The sequence below is a fragment of the Xenopus laevis genome, chromosome 7L (assembly GCF_017654675.1).
Source record: "Xenopus laevis strain J_2021 chromosome 7L, Xenopus_laevis_v10.1, whole genome shotgun sequence".
Classification (NCBI taxonomy): domain Eukaryota; kingdom Metazoa; phylum Chordata; class Amphibia; order Anura; family Pipidae; genus Xenopus; species Xenopus laevis.
The window spans coordinates 59,503,358-59,520,040 of record NC_054383.1 but is presented as its reverse complement, the minus strand read 5'-3'; the positions used below and the strand labels follow the sequence as shown (position 1 = coordinate 59,520,040).

General features: G+C 41.9%; 2 protein-coding genes across 9 annotated transcripts in view; one reads left to right on the top strand and one right to left on the bottom strand.

The window, feature by feature from the left end:
- The window catches only part of LOC108696300 (zinc finger protein 511-like), an 81,653-nt gene extending 78,304 nt beyond the window's left edge, over positions 1-3,349 (bottom strand). Inside the window, exon 1 of one of the 2 annotated variants that reach the window (XM_018225550.2) lies at positions 3,059-3,349. In XM_018225550.2, the coding sequence (XP_018081039.1) occupies positions 3,059-3,208 (150 nt within the window). In that variant the 5' untranslated portion in view covers positions 3,209-3,349. Of the gene's footprint in view, positions 1-2,973 lie in introns of both variants that reach the window. The other variant, XM_018225551.2, reaches the window with a different exon arrangement.
- A 79-nt stretch (positions 3,350-3,428) lies between these two features.
- tubgcp2.L (tubulin gamma complex associated protein 2 L homeolog) overlaps positions 3,429-16,683 on the top strand; it is a 221,034-nt gene continuing 207,779 nt past the window's right edge. For 2 of the 7 annotated variants that reach the window (XM_018224523.2, XM_018224524.2), the window contains exon 1: positions 3,429-3,598. The gene's annotated coding sequence lies outside the window, so the exon portion shown is untranslated. 7 annotated transcript variants of the gene reach the window in all.

Sequence of the window (16,683 nt, the reverse complement as noted above, 5' to 3'; positions counted from 1 at the left end):
TTAAAAAGTCCATAAAAGTAAAAGTCAATGGGACTTCATTATGGGTCACACTGGACTTTATGTTAACTGTGTCTGTCGGTTTGCATATTTGTTCTACCATGGTAGAAGGTCCCAGATACAGAAGAGGATTCTAAGCCAACTGTGTGTATGACTTTTGAAACAACAAAAGGGACAGTTGTCCACTCACTTGTAATTTCCAGTAAATGTGATGTGGACATTATTCTGGGAACAGACTTTCATCTATTCTTGGAGTTGTGGGAAACAAATGTTTAAAGGTGGGGCAATCAAACCCACTGGTCAATGTCTGTTCTGTGCAAAATGTTATCGGTAATTTCACAGAAAAATGTCTGGTTGTGTTTTAACGATGAGAGTAACTATGGGGTGTGATGTAACACCCATGGTAAAAAGTGTATGGGTGACCCCCAAGGTAATTGTTTCCCTAGAGCGGGTGAATGAGGTAATTTGCAGTGGGGAAAACCTGAAAACAGAGAGAGAGTATCTCCAAGAAAGTCTATTGAATGAAAAATCTATTGGTATCACTGTTTCATATCTTACGTTAATTGCGGATTGTAACCTCCTTATTTTCTGCACTGCACTGTTATGTTAAAATGCAAAATAAAAACCTTAAAATAAAATGTTGCAATTTGCTGCATCTGGCACAATTTCTCACATACAAAGATACTAAATATGCATGCCAGAGGTCTATTGAACAATTTGATGCCCAATATGCATAGATCAAAGTATGTAGCATGTAGGGACCCAAAAATGAAAATATTCAATACACATTTTCTCGGCTGCCAATTCAGCTTCTGCAAACAACGCCCCCCCACATGCATTTTATGCGTCATGAGATGGGTACACATACCTCCCAAGTGTCCCGGATAAGGCAGGACAGTCCCAATTTTACCTGTCTGTCCCGCCGTCCCGGATAGCAGGTGAAGATGTCCCGCTGTTCGGATCTTGGTCTGTTTGCAGTACAGAAGTCTCAGTCCGTGGGTGTGAGGGTACAAGTTGTGCAGTGAGCAGATTGTGCTTGACAGCGAAAGGGTTACCCGCAGCTCAGTGAGTTACTCCGGTATAAAATGCTCTCGCCTGTCCACCGCTGTATCCTCCGTTGCCAGGGCAGCCGCGTCCTGCCGATCGCCGAATCCCGGGTGCAGGCGAATCATGTTCGCCTTTGTCCGGTTTTTAGAAGATAACGTCTGCTACGCGCTGCCAGCGACCCGGGTCTGGGATTTCCAACCCCGCTCTACACAGGATTTTGATAACCGGAAAGTGTACGCGGTGTACCGGAGCTTGGAGGAGGAGGCCGGCTTCCCTGTAGCGCCACAGCGAGCGCAGATTCTAGCACTGGCAGGTGTAACCGCTAAAGGGAACTGCACTTTAAAGAATTTAGCTACTTGTTCTGGAGGGCTGCAGTTAATTCCCCAATGAACCATGCTGTTCCCAATGTTTAGTACATTAACAGGCTCACCTCTGAATAACATAATATAATATGCACTAACCTGGCTGAATAACATAATATGCACTAACATATACACAGTCTCATTTGTGAGATAATCTTTCTCTTTCATGCAACTGAATTATTTAAAGGAATAACTGGGTTTTCAGCAATAGAATTACTGCAGTTGTTCACACATGAGAGAAAATTGGCTGTAATTTACAGAATAATGCTAAAAGCTGCACAATGTTATGGATTGCCTTATGTATTGCATTGTATTCTGGTAGCAGGGCTGTGCAAATTAACTGAATCTGTATATTTATAGGGATGGTAGAATAAGTATTCCTAATAGTGGAAATATTTTGTGCTGCAGTTAGTTCCTTGTATTGGAATTCACACTGGCCTGCTTACATACATATTGACCAGACCGGCTTTCATTCTCACAGTATGGATTTGCTGAGTATAGAACTTATAATTATAATGTGCTTCCCAATGCATTGTTTTAGTAGCCAGAACCAGCAGTGCAGAGCATAGTAGCTGATGCATTTTGTGTAACCTGTACAAACAACTGTAAAACTATTGTTGGCCGAATAAAGTTGTAGGCAGCAGCTTTGCTTGTAAGTGTCATTAGTACATTGCATTGATGAACATGGTAATTAGGGGGTATGGCCACAAAAATGGGCGTGGCCAATACATTTTTTGTCCCTCTTTTGATTTCCAAAATGTTGGGAGGTATGGGTACATATTTCTTTCAACCCCAAACTACCAACCTGCAAAGCTTTCCTAAAGTTTGCAGTTTTTGTGACATTTCTGAAAATCACCTACAAATGTTGTGATTTGCTGTTGTAATTTGTTTTGCACAGTTTCTTACATACAAAAATAAAACATCCTAAATATGCATGCAAGAGGTCTACTGAAACAGAGGTCTACTTAAAATGATGCATATGAATTCACAGTTGCCAATTCAGCTTCTGCTAACATACCCCCTATTATGCATCATAACTGAGAACTCACCTGTTTTATATAATGCATAATATAATATAGTGCACACAGAACAGACTTGCTAAAACATGATGGAAGGTAATTGTTAGACTGATGGTGCATGGGAGTGACAGAAACCCTATTAAGATATTTAAAATCCATCAGCAGTCACACAACAACTGAGAAAGTTTAAAAGTGACAGTGGCGCATTTTTCCCCAACTGTAGGAGTGACGACCCACATGGATGCATTTTACTTTTTTCCACAGTGCTGTTCCATAAAGTAAGTTATAATGTTAAGTCATAATGAATTTGTACACGATTAATACATTTTGAGAATGTAAATGACATTTCTCCTGTAGTACATTGCTCTAATCATGCTGTTCAAAATTCTATACGGTTGTGGTTGACTAATCATGTTTACTAATGCAAGTGTAATGCAACGTTTTTATGAAGCCCTATGACATATTTATTGATCAAAGTGTGAACATGGACACGTTCCGCATAATAATCCAATTTAAAGGTACCGCCTGTTATAATTTAAAATAAGTACCAATGAAATAATGGAGAAGGGTACGATTATCATCGAACACAGTTAAATGTTATCTGCCAGACTGTCACTCTGGTGCCGTTTTCACCTCAAAGAACTCGTGTTGCCGCTTGAATCGGATACCCTGCGATGAAACAGCCTCCATTTTCAAATATTTCTTCACGGGCAACACCACTTGTTCCCTCACGTCAATCGGCATTTTTTCAGAAAGCGAAGAAACCAATTTATGCGAAATCATTTATTCTAAGCCGCTACTGTCCTTATTCAGTATTTCCGTTCTAATGATCCAAAGGAACAGCTTCCAGAAACATTCTGTTAGATTCACAAACTAAACGTAACTGATAATCTAATTTTGCGTGTCACGTTGTGCGTGTCACGTTTGGCGCAATATTGCAATTTCCGGACACGTTTGCGTTCCAAAACTCGTTGTGGGCGCCCGCCTGTGAAACCGGTTTATTACTACTACGGTTGTGACTGCAGTTTGTTATAGAGTTTGCTCTTTTTGGATCAGAGAACGTGCGTTTCAACTGACAATTCTCCTGCGCTGTTGTGACTGCAGTTTGTTATAGAGTTTGCTCTTTTTGCATCAGAGAACGTGTGTTTCAACTGACAATTCTCCTGCGCTGAGGTGAGACTGGAATAATCTTTCCCAAACAGTCATTGTCAAATAGGTAAAGCCTATGAATATATAATTGTTCTGAAATCGCTAGGTACCTCCCTTCACAATCAACGGGTTTGCTTCTAAAATGATTAATCTTGAAGGTAAAATGTAAAGGATCGAAGTTGTAGTATAATGTCCTTCTGGATAAGGATCCTTCTGTCCGAATTTTAAACTTAAAGGGATTCTGTCATGATTTTTATGGTGTTGTTTTTATTTATAATTTTCACTGTTTACGCTGCAAATAATTCACTCTACTCTGTAAAATTTCATTGCTGAACCAGCAAGTGTATTTTTTTAAAATTTATATTGGTGTAGGCAGCCATCTCAGGTGTTAATCAGGTACATTCTGATCAGGCTTTGTGTTCTGTACTTTGAAAGCTTTTTCTCTGAGCGTCATAAGCGAGTGTGGGAGCTGCTAAGTGAGTGTTGCATGTGCATGCTGGGGGTGCTGGGTGCAAGAAGGGCCCTGTGTGTATCTGACTGAGACAAGCATCCTTTTCTTTTCTCTGTTTGAGGTAACCTGGTAGATACATTTAGTGCATTTATTTTCTTTTTGTGCTAAATCCTGAAATTGTTTCAAAGGGGAACTTTTGTTTAAAAAAAAAAAAAAAAAAAAAATTAAGGGGTTGTTTTACGGCTGGTAGCAAACAGCATTTTTTCTCTCTTTCCCCTGTCTGCGAATTAAGGGGGAGGAGTTAATCAGGTAAATTCTGATCAGGCTTAGTGTTCTGTGCTTTGAAAGCTTTTTCTCTGAGAGTCATAAGTGAGTATTGCATGTGAATTAAGTGTTAAGCAGCGGTAAAAACCTTAAGGCGTTTAAAACCAACAAGGAATTGCATTTGGGAGACTAAGTACCCAGTGTAAATATGAGTGCAAGTGGGTTTGCTGGTATCACACAGTGTGTGTCTTGTCACATTTATGTGGTGTTGGAGCAGCAGTTCCATGCAGTATTTACATGTGAGAGATGTCGGTGGGTTTTCATCTTGGAATCTGAACGGCAGACTCTAAGGGGTGAACTTGCAGCACTGAGAGCAGCGGCTAATGAGATGGAGGAAAGGAGGCTCACAGAACAACCACCGGCAGGGACTAGTGGAGTTGGGGGAGGAGAAGGGGCAGTGGAGGCTAATGAGGGAGGAAGGTTTGTGACATTCAGGAGGGGAATTAGGGACGGGCTGGTCCAAAACCACAAATTTGCCGTTTTGGCTGAAGATACTGGGGAGGAAAACTCTGAACTGGCATGTGTGGAGCACCCTGGGAGGCAGTGGTTCTAATACGGGTGGTGGGGGGAGTGAGTGCAAGGAAGGAAAGGCAGGTTTAGTTATAGGGGATTCCATTATTAGAAAGGTGGATAGGGTAATCTGTCGTAAGGCCCCTACATGTGGTACAGTCTGCTGCTTGCCTGGTGCTAGGGTTCGGCATGTGGTGGAATGAGTGGACAGATTATTGGGATGGGCTGGGGAAGACCTAGCAGTCTTGTTACACATAGGTACCAATGACAAAGTTAGAGGAGGTGGTGAAGTCCTCAAGAAAGATTTTACAAAACTAGGTGTAAAGTTGAGGTCGAGGACTTCCAAGGTAATTTTCTCAGAGATATTACCTGTGCCAAGAGCAACGCCTAGAAGACAGCGGGAGCATAGGTAGATCAATGCGTTGCTGGGAGATTGGTGTAGGGAGAAGGGTTTTGGGTTTTTGGAAAACTGGGCCGATTTCTCAGTCGGCTACAGGCTCTTTGCTAGGGATGGACTGCACCACAATGATGATGGTGCAGCTGTTTTGGGAGAGAAGATGGCTAGACGGTTGGAGGAGATTTTAAACTAGGCGTGGGGGGGTTTCAGTAAAAGATTCAGTGGAAAACGGATTAGATGAGATAGTGGGCAAAGAAAAGGGAAAATGGGGGAGGAGATTTGGCTGGGGGTACTGTTAAGGATAGGGAGGACCACATGTCATATGTTCAATATGGTACCAGTATTAAATGTATGTTTGCAAATGCAAGGAGTCTGACTGGTAAAATGGGAGAGCTGGAGGGAAAATATGATGTGATTGGTGTGGCCGAAACATGGCTGAATGAGTCGCATGATTGGGCAGTTAATATCAGTGGCTATACTTTGTTTCGGAGGGACAGAGGCAATAGAAAAGGAAGAGGGACATGTCTATTTGTTAGGCAGTGTAAGGGAAACAACTCACCAATGCCATTCCTTGATCCAAGATTGCGGCACCCTGTCCTCCCACATGGTTGTTTCTGGTCGCAGCACTGTGACGCCAGCCGATTGGGTTGGATGCCAGTGCCGGAATGGACGCCAGCGTGAATGTCCTGACGTCATCACGTCCAATTTTGGTGCCAAAGGAGGCCTATTTAAAGGGTCCTGAATACTGCAACATTGCCCAAATATAGGTTTCGCTTTGTGCATTCCTGGGTTTGATTCTAGTATTTTTATATTTATACCTCCTCCTTGGTCCGCACTCCATACTGAGCCTTCGGGCCTTTAAAGTATATTTGGGCCATGGACCCCTCTGAGGAGGCACAACCTCAACCCGATTTCGGGAGAGCCTTCCGTGGTTTGGCTTTGCGGATGGAAGCTTATGAAGCACAGCCGTCCCATTTTGGCCAAGCTCTGGAGGCTATTCTGGACAAACTGTCTGCCCTTACACCAGTGACACCAGTTCCAGCTTCGACTCCTCTCCCGGTGGTTTCAGCTCACGATTCCGAGCCACGTATTCCGGCGCCTCCACTCTATGATGGTGATCCTCAGGCCTGCAGGCGATCCTTTGATTGACCATTCTAAAGCCTTCACCCAAAATCTGTGAACCGTGTTTGACGCCCCCGGCCGGGCGGGGTCCGCTTCCTCACGGTTGTTCCAGATTAGTCAGGGGACTCGTACTGTGCCAGAATATGCCTTACAGTTCCGCACATTGGTCGCTGAGACAAGTTGGAACAATGAGAACTGCAATGCCGCTTTTTACAACTGGCTCTCTATATGCTTGAAGGATGACTTAGTCTCCCGTGAGCTGCCTACGCGCTGGGAGGATCTTATAGCTTTGGCCGTCAAGGTGGACACTCGGCAAAGAGAGCACCAAGCAGATAAAGACCGTGTCAAGAGATTCCAACTTTTATTGGCCCCTCGCTTCCAAAGACCATTGCTTCCCAGCACATCTCCTTCTACATTACCAGCTTCTTCATCTGCTTCTTCTTCTACTACTACTCCTGCTGAAGAACCAATGCAGATAAGATGTGCCCTTCTCTCGGAACAGGAGAAGTTGAGGGGACGGGCAGCAGGACTTTGCCTTTACTGTGGGGGTAATTCTCACTTTTCCTATGAATGTCTAGTGAAGCCGGGAAACGCCAACGCCTAGGTAAGCGTGGGGAGACTTACCTGGGTGGGATTAATGCTCCTCTCCATAGTTCCTCTCATAGATTTCTTCTGCCTGTTCAGATTCAACTTTCCACCAAGACCATTCTTGCTCAAGCCTTCCTTGACTCCGGCGCAGCTGGAAACTTCTTGGATAAAGCCTTTGCGGAACGCCACTCCAAGTACGGGAAGTCCTTTCACAGTTGAGGAAGAATAATCTGTTCGCCAAACTTGAAATATGCACTTTTGAAGTTTCTATCCCCTTCCTAGGGTATATTATTTCTCAACAAGGCTTCAAGATGGATCCAGCAAAAGTTTTGGCGATTCAAGAACTTTTGTCTCGCCTTGTTTGGTGGCGTCTCTTCGTAAGGATGTTAAAAACTTTGTTTCTTTGTGTGCCACTTGCGCAACCTCCAAGTCTGGGCATTCTCCTCCCAAGGGGCTACTCTTGCCTTTACCCATTCTTTCTCAACCGTGGACTCATTTGGCGATGGACTTCATTGTGGATTTACCGGTCTCCCTTGGACACACTGTTATCTGGGTTGTGATCGACAGAATCAGCAAGATGACTCACTTCATACCTTTACGCAAGTAGCCTTCGGACATAAAACTGTCTAAACTATTCATCTTGCACATTTTTCGGTTTCATGGATTTCCGGCTGAAATCGTGTCTGATAGAGGCTCCCAATTTGTCTCTAAATTCTGGAGATCCTTATGCAAGGCCCTCAACATTTCCCTTCAATTTTCTTCCATATACCATCCCCAGTCCAATGGTGCCACAGAGAGGACTAATCAAGCACTTGAGCAGTTTCTTCGTTGTCATGTGTCCTTGTGTCAGGATGACTGGGCTGACCTTCTCCCTTGGGCTGAGTTTGCTCACAACAATGCACTGCACGCTTCATCTGGAAGATCCCCCTTCTTCTGTGTCTATGGTCAGAATCCTTTGGTGTTCCCTCAAGATCTTCTCACTAATGTTCCAGCTGCCAATGATCACGCTGCTCAAATGCCTGCTATCTGGCATGCCACAAAAGCCAACCTGGAGAAGAGTTTTCTTTCTCAAAAAAGATTTGCTGACAAGAAAAGAATTTCTTTCCCTCAGTATAGTCTTGGTGATAAAGCCTGGTTGTCTATTAAGAATATTCGCCTCAAAGTGCCTACTCCCAAACTTGGTCCCAAGTTCAACAGCCCATTTCCAATTATTGAGATCATTAATCCTGTGGTGGTTCGTCTGCAGCTTCCTCCAGAGATGCGGGTTCCAAATGTCTTCCACGTATCCCTTCTCAAACCTGCTGCTCCTGTTCTTGTTGAGGGCCATCAGGAGTTTGAATTAAAGAGGATCTTGAATTCCCGGGTCTCCAGAGGTGTTCTTCAGTATCTGGTCGAATGGAAGGGGTTTGGTCCTGAGGAATGTTCCTGGTTGAGAGAGTCTAATATCCATGCTCCTCTTCTCATCCAAAGGTTTCACAAACGGTTCCCTTCGAGCCCTGGTCGTGGTGGTCCTGAGGCCCCCCATAAAAAGGGGGGTACTGTAAGGGAAACAACTCACCGACGCCATTCCTCGATCCAAGATGGCGGCACCCTGTCCTCCCACATTGTTCTTCCTGGTTACAGCTTTGTGACGCCAGATCCTTCTCGACAGCTGATTGGACACCAAATTCAAATTCAAATTCAAATTTATTTGTCACATACACAACATACAAAGTACGACATGTAGTGAAATGCTTGTTGCTGTGCAAAGTCAAATAACGTCCGACCATAAAGAATTAAGAATTACAGTAGAAAGAAAAGAAAGAGTTACATAGTAGATAGATATTAATGAGTTATTAAAGTGCATGTGCATTGATGTGATATATGAGATATATATATATATATATATAAGAGAGAGTCCAGTCCTATAGTTTTACACTTGGTTCAGGGACCGAATAGCTTGAGGGAAGAAGCTCCTCCTCATTCTCTCTGTTTTAGCCTTAAGGGAGCGGAAGTGCTTTCCTGTCCTCATCAGTGAGAAGAGTCCATTATCAGGATGGGAGAGGTCTTTCACGATCTTCTTGGCTTTTGTCTTGCACTGCCTAGTGTAGATAGACCGCAGGTCAGGAAGCTCAGAGCGAATGATGCGTTCAGCCGAGCGCACCACTCTTTGAAGAGCTCCTCTGTCTTGCTTAGTGCTGTTCCCATACCAGGTACAGATATTACCCGCAAGGATACTCTCGATGGTGCATGTATAAAAATTCTTAAGCACCCCCAGAGGCAGATGGAAATCTTTTAGTCTTCTGAGGAAGAAGAGTCGTTGACGGCCTTTCTTCGCCAGGGTGTCGATGTGACAGGACCATGACAGGTCTTGTGTGATGTGAACACCCAGATACCGGAAACTGCTAACTCTCTCCACTGGCACTCCACAGATGTATAAGGGCTCGTAATTCCTCACCTGTTTTGTGCTAAAGTTCACAATCATCTCCTTAGTCTTGCTGACGTTTAGGAGAAGGTCCAGCGCTGGAATGGACGCCAGTGTAAATACGCCAGCATAACACGCCAGTGTCAACGTCATGACATCATCATGTCCAATTTTGGTGCCAAAGGAGGCCTATTTAAAGGAGCTTGAAGACGGCAACATTGCCTAAATATAGGTTTCGCTTTGTGCATTTCTGGGTGTGATTCTAGTATTGTTATATTGATTCCTGTGTAGCGACCTTTGCCTGTTTAACCGTTTTGACCCTATTCTGCCTGGATTGACCTCTTTGCCTTTTACCATTCTATTGCCAAACCCTTTTGTACCTTGAACTTTGTTGAACTGCCTCCTTCTTGATCCGCACTCCATACTGAGCCTTTGGGCCCTTACAGGCAGGATTTAAAAGCTTATATAAAGGATGAGTTTATGTTTGAAAATGAGGGGGCAGAAGTCTTATGGGTGGAGTTCTTCACCAATTGTACAGAGTCCAGCAAATTAATTGTAGGTGTATGCTATAGTCCCCCTAATGTAAGTGAGGAGGAGGAGGCTAAGCTCCTGATGCAAATAGAAAAGGCTGCTAGTTTGGGTAAAGCCTTTTTGCATATGGGCTTAATAAAATAATTCTTTTTGAACACAACTGCAACCTTACTCAGTGTGCTACTGGCTTTCTTTTGGATATCGATTTGACCCAGTGACAGGGATGGGTCTCACAGTACAGCACCTGGCACCACAAAAGGTGTGTATTAGGGAGGTGAGCGCTCCACTTGATTGGACTAGTTTGGGTAAAGTAATGATAATGGGGGATTTTAATTACCCAGATATTGACTGGAGCAACAGTACTGCCAGATCAGTTAATGGGAACTGGGAATGGGAAGTTTATAAACTTGTTGCATGAAAATTTTATGGCACATGTTGTTGAGGAGCCTACCAGAAAAAAATGCTATTCTGGATCTAGTGATCTCAAATGACCCAGAACTTATAGCAAATGTGCAAGTCATTGACCCCCTGGGCAATAGTGACCATACTGTTATATCATCATATACTGGGGCAACAAAAACCATGAATTTTGGAAAAGCTAATTTTAGTGCCTTGAGGGCTGCCCTACAGAGTATTGATTGGGGCATTACGTTTTCACATAAAAACACAGAACAGAAATGGTTGTCATTTAAAATGATATTAAATCATTACTGATCTCAATTTATTCCCTTAAGGAGTAAATGTAGAAGGTCTAAGAATCATCCTATGTGGCTTATTACAGAAGTAAAGAAGTTAATAGGAAAGAAGAGAGAGCCATTTAAAAACTACAAATCTGGTAGGACAGAAGCTGCATTTAATGAATATAAACACTGTAATAAATGTTGTTAATCAGCAATCCGGAAGGCAAAGAAAGGAAATGAAGAGTTAATTGCGGTTGAGGTGAAAACTAACCCTAAAAAGTATATATATTAATAGTAAAAAGATGCAGGTTGAGAGTGTTGCTCCATTAAAGAATGGTACCAGTATGGTTGTAACAGATACAGAAAAGGCAAATGTGCTAAATCAGTTCTTTTCTTCAGTGTATACAATAGAGGAGTCTGAGATCCCGGGTTCACTTTATAGCTACGCTGATGGCTCAGCTCAATCTAGTCAGTGGCTGACTCAGGATATGATTCATAAAGGTTTAATAAAATTAAAGAGGACCTGTCACCTTGAGACATGAGAAATATATATCTTTCCTTCCTTAGTTAAACCCTTTTGTCAACTGTTTTTGTCTATATCTGAAACGGATTAGAAAATATCCTACATGTAAAAAGTGTTTCATAGGCGCTGCCATCTTGAAACAGGACCCCTCTGTTATCGGTGTGTGGGCTGAGCCAAACTGCCAAATCTCATGCATGCTAAAGTCGTAGAGTATCTGTGATAGACATGCTCTGCACCACTCATGTTACACCAGGACTTGATATTCTATTAGGATTGTTTGAAACACCTTCTGTATTAGCACATTGTGTGGGCTTCTACTAAAAATCTCAAACCAAAATGTTAAAACCTACTAATGTGCAGTCCTTGGGGCTCATTTATAAACCCTGGGCAAATCTGCACCTGTGCAATAACCAATTAAATGTTTGATTTCATCGTTCAACCTGCAGCTGCCTGTAAAAAGCCAGTCACTAATTGGTTGCTATGGGTTACTGCCCAGGTGCAAATTTTCCTTTAGCTTAAAGTCAACCCCAAAATAAAAATGTCCCTAATAAAAGAAAACATCATTCTAGGCAACTTTCTAACATATATTTATTGAAGATGTTCAGTGCTTTGAACGTTATAGTATTTGCTTAACTCCCGGTTGGTACTTTTTAAACAATGTTGTAAAAGTCTTAGTTTTCCAGCAGCAAAGACAGGTCTGTTAATCAGCTGCCTTGTCTTACGTTGTATGAACAGTCTGATCCATCAGGGCAGAGAATAGAGAGCAGCAGCCAGTACATATACATATAACTTGAAAACAATAGAAAAATTGTAATGAATGTATATTTCTAAGTTAGAAGTAAATTTTATTTTATAAGGCAAAAATTATTTTTTGGGTTGACATTCCCTTTAAACGGGTTTTCACCTTTAGATTAACTTTTTGTATGAAGTAGATATTGATACTCTGAGAAAACCTGCAATTGGTTTTCATTATTTATTTTTTGTGTTTTTTGTTATTTAGCTTTTTTTTCAGCAGCTCTCCAGTTTGCAATTTTAGCAATCTGGTTGCTAGGGTCCAAACTACCATAGCAACCATGCACTGATTTACATAAATATAAATAGGAGAGGCCTGAATAGAAAGAGGAGTAATAGAAAGTAACAATAACAATATATTTGTAGCCTTACAGAGCATTTGTTTTTTAAATGGGGTTACGGACACCCATTTGAAAGCTGGTAAACTTCAGAAGAAGGTAAAAAATTCAAAAAATATTTAAAAAATGAAGACCAATTGAAAATTTGCTTAGAATAAGGCGGATGCTCTGCCTATTTGTGCATAGTAAAAATTTCAGATGGTGAATAAAGTAAATAAAAGTAAATAATTTTCTGATTGGCCAAAAAATAAATACATTAAAGGGGTGGGAGAAAAACAACACATTTATTGTATTTAGCACGAATACAGACATAAAATGTTGCACAAGTTTGTTTTTTTTTTTCATATAAGACTATTGAATCATTGATCCGAAAAATCACAGAGAACAAGTAAAATCTATTTGAAGTGACCCTCTAGGTCCCTTTTCACATCATTCAGGCTTTAAGTACTGTGTCTTTAGCCTAACATTTAGCAAGCACATAGGGGCCATGGCAATCCTCACCCCTCGGAGCAGAGTTGCAGCTATCGCTACAATGTGGGGCCAAAGTTTAAAAAACCTCAGCTAGTGAACTCCACTCTGCTCTACATGAAAAACCATGAGGCTATGTGGGGGCACATAATTCAAGTGATACCAACTGATCTTTTAAAATATCCTAAATAGGGATGCACCGAATCCAGGATTCAGTTTGGGAATCGGCCAAGATTCTGCCTTTTTCAGCAGCATTCGGCCGAATCCTTTTGCCTGGCCAAACTGAATGTGAATCATAATTTGCATATGTGAATTAGGGGCTAGGAAGGAAATCGTGTGACTTTTTGGCACAAAACATGGAAGTAAAAAATGTTTTCCCCTTCCCACCCATAATTTGCATATACAAATTAGGGTTCGGATTTGGTTCTGTATTCGGCCGAATGTTTCGAAAAAGAATTTGAGTGTTCGGCCGAATCCAAAATAGTGGATTTGGCGCATCACTGATCCGAATTCACTGCCTTGTGTCAGTGTGGGCATGCTTGCCACATGAAATTCCTGCAAATCCCCCCCTATCTTCTTCTGCTACAATAACCTTCTGAAATATATATTATATATATATATTTCAATATCTCAATAATACTATAAAACCATTGTCAACAATTTATAGGGTGGCAGAAATTCCTTTGTGCTTACTCATATTTGCTATTATTATTATTATTATTATTATTATTACATTACTCCTATTTATAGCATTCAAAAAGTAAATGAGGGACTTATATTGCATAAGATCCCAGACTCTTTCCTCTCCCAGACTCTTTTCTCCTTTTTTATCAGGTGGCAACACCAATAGTAATCACCATTAGCTGGTAAACATATAATTAGCATGAAATGATGCCTTTAACTTTATTCCTTACCATACCAAAGAGAGCAAAGTTTTAATTAAAAAAAAATGACAGAATTGTTTTTAAATAAAATTTGGCAGAAATAAATTAGAACACATCAGCCCCATCCCATGCTCAAACACACACAGACAAACACACAAAGAGACACACAAACACAGAGAGACACAGAGACAACACACACCCAGTCAGAGACACAAACACACAAAGACACAGAGAAACACACACACAGACACTCAAACACAGAGACACATACACACACAGACACTCAAACACAGAGACACAAACACAGAGAGACACACAAACACAGACACACACAGACACACAGAGAGACACACAGACACAAACATAAAGAGACACAGATACACACACACACACACACACACACACACACACAGACAAACAAACAGACAGACACAGAGAGACACAAACACACACAAACACAGAGACACAAACACACAAAAAGACACACAGAGAGACACACAGACATAAACACACAAAAAGACACACAGAGACACACACAGACATAAACACACAAAAAGACACACAGAGACACACACAGACACACAAACACAGAGACACAGACACCCCTACCTCCCCCCTACCTCTCCTAGGAGCTTCGTGTAACAGCACGGGAACTCCTCTGACACCTCCCAACCCGTCTGCTGGCCAATCGCCTTTGCCTTTCCCTGACTGATGGAGGGAGGGAGGGAGGGAGGAGGAGGAACATGCAGCTGCTTGATGTGTGACTGTGAAGCAGAAGCCCAGCGTGCTGTAAATCTCTCTCCTCCTCTATCTCCCAGTCTTAGCACCAAAGACGCCGCAAGATTGACAAATCCATTGATTCGGCTTAAGGTCGCAACGAAAAGTAAATAAGATCTTTTTACCCCTCACTCCGTGCAGGTTTGGTGGCAGGCTGGCCAGAGGCTTTAAGAGGCGCGCAGATACTGCTTCCTCGCTTCAAGCATTGACACTGAGGTGAAATCTCACGAGATTTTGAGTCAGCATATTTTTCCCATGAGGCTTTGCACACCGACTTTCAGAAAGGCGGGGCTTGTGGAGTCTCGTGCACACTTTTAAACCTCTGTATTAGTTAAATTTATTTAAAAAAAAAGAGAAGCTATGTGATTTCTATTAACTCTTTATTTACAGTTCTACTATAAGTAAAAAAGTGACAGGTTTCCTTTAATGTAAACAAGGTGATGGCATACACCCCCGGGTTCTAAGAGACCTTAGTTCAATTTTAGACCAGCCCCTATTTCTGATTTTCTCAGATTTGCTTTCATCTGGTACGGTGCCTATGGATTGGAGAAAAGCTGATGTTATTTCAATATTTAAAAAGGGATTACGATCTCAGCCTGGCCAGTAAGTTTGACATCTGTGGTGGGCAAATTATTTGAAGGCTTGTTAAGGGATCACATTCAAAATTGTGTCCTAGTGAATGGCATTATGAGCTGCAATCAGCATGGCTTTATGAAGGATAGGTCATGTCAGTCAAAAATAGTCAGCACAACCTTTTTAAATCTTCTTACTTTCTTTAGTTGGGTGCAGGTTCTCCAGTGGCCACTTTCCACCAGCAAATGCAGTCAAAATACGATATGAACAGCACCACAATTCTTGGTAAAGTTAAAATGCACAAATTCAAGCAGCTTGAAAAAGGGCCAAATGAGGCCTGAAACGTTGCGTTAATGCCCGTCACTTAAGCAATAAAGGCATTTTAACTTTACCAAGAATTGTGGTGCTGTTCATATCGTATTTTGACTGGATAGGTCATGTCAAACAAATTTGACTGCTTTTTATGATGAGGTAAGTAAGATGCTGGACAGTGGCAGTAGATGTGATCTATTTGGATTTTGCCAAAGCGTTTGATACTGTGCCCCACAAACGACTGCTTTCTAAACGAAGGTCTGTTGGGCTTAATGAAGTTGTTTGCACATGGATAGGAAACTGGCTACAGGATCGGGTACAGAGGGTGGTTGTTAAGGGTACATTCTCTACTTGGAGTAAGGTTCTTAGTGGGGTCCCTCAGGGCTCGGTATTGGGTCCACTTTTATTTAACTTGTTCATTAATGACTTAGGGGAGCGTGTTGTAAGTAATGTATCAGTGTTTGCAGATGACACAAAACTATCCAGCCCAATTAATTCCATCCAGGATGTGGCATCCTTGCAACACGATCTTGACAAACTGGCAATTTGGGCAGCTAAGTGGCAAATGAGATTCAATGTTGATAAATGTCATGCATCTGGGATGTAAAAATATCCAAACCACATATACCATTAATGGGACTGCACTAGGCTAATCCATTATAGAAAAGGACCTTGGACTCCTTGTAAATGATAAACTTGGCTGTAGCAAGCAATGGCAGTCAGCAGCATCAAGGGCAAATAAGGTCTTGAGCTATATTAAAAGGGGCATAGCTTCAGGGGAGGAGGGGGTCATTCTTCCACTGTATAGAGCACTGGTAAGGCCCCATCTAGAATATGCCATACAGTTTTGGTCTCCATCACTCAAAGAGCACATTATTGTATTAGAGAGGGTACAGAGAAGGGCAACTAAGCTGGTAAAAGGTATGGAATATCTTTGCTATAAGGAAACACTGGACAAGTTGGGGATGTTCCCGCTGGAGAAGAGGTGCTTAACTGGAGATATAACTATGTATAAAGATATAAGGGTATCATATAATAATCTCTCTAATGCTTTATTTACCAGTCGGCCTTTCCAGCTGACACAAGGTCACCCGTTCCGATTAGAAGAAATTAGGTTCCGCCTAAATATTCAGAAGGGGTTTTTTACAGTGAGAGCTGTGAAGAAGTGGAATTCTCTCCCTGAATCAGTTGTACAGGCTGATACATTAGATAGCTTTAAGAAGGGGTTGGATTGCTTTTTAGCAAGTGAGGGAATACAGGGTTATAGGAGATAGCTCATAGTACAAGTTGATCCAGGGACTAGTCAGATTGCCATTTTTTCCCCTTCTGAGGCAAATTGGAGAGGCTTCAGATGTTTTTTTTTTGCCTTCCTCTGGATCAACTAGCAGGCAGATTTTTTTTCAACCTTACTTACTATGTTACTATGCCTGGTCAT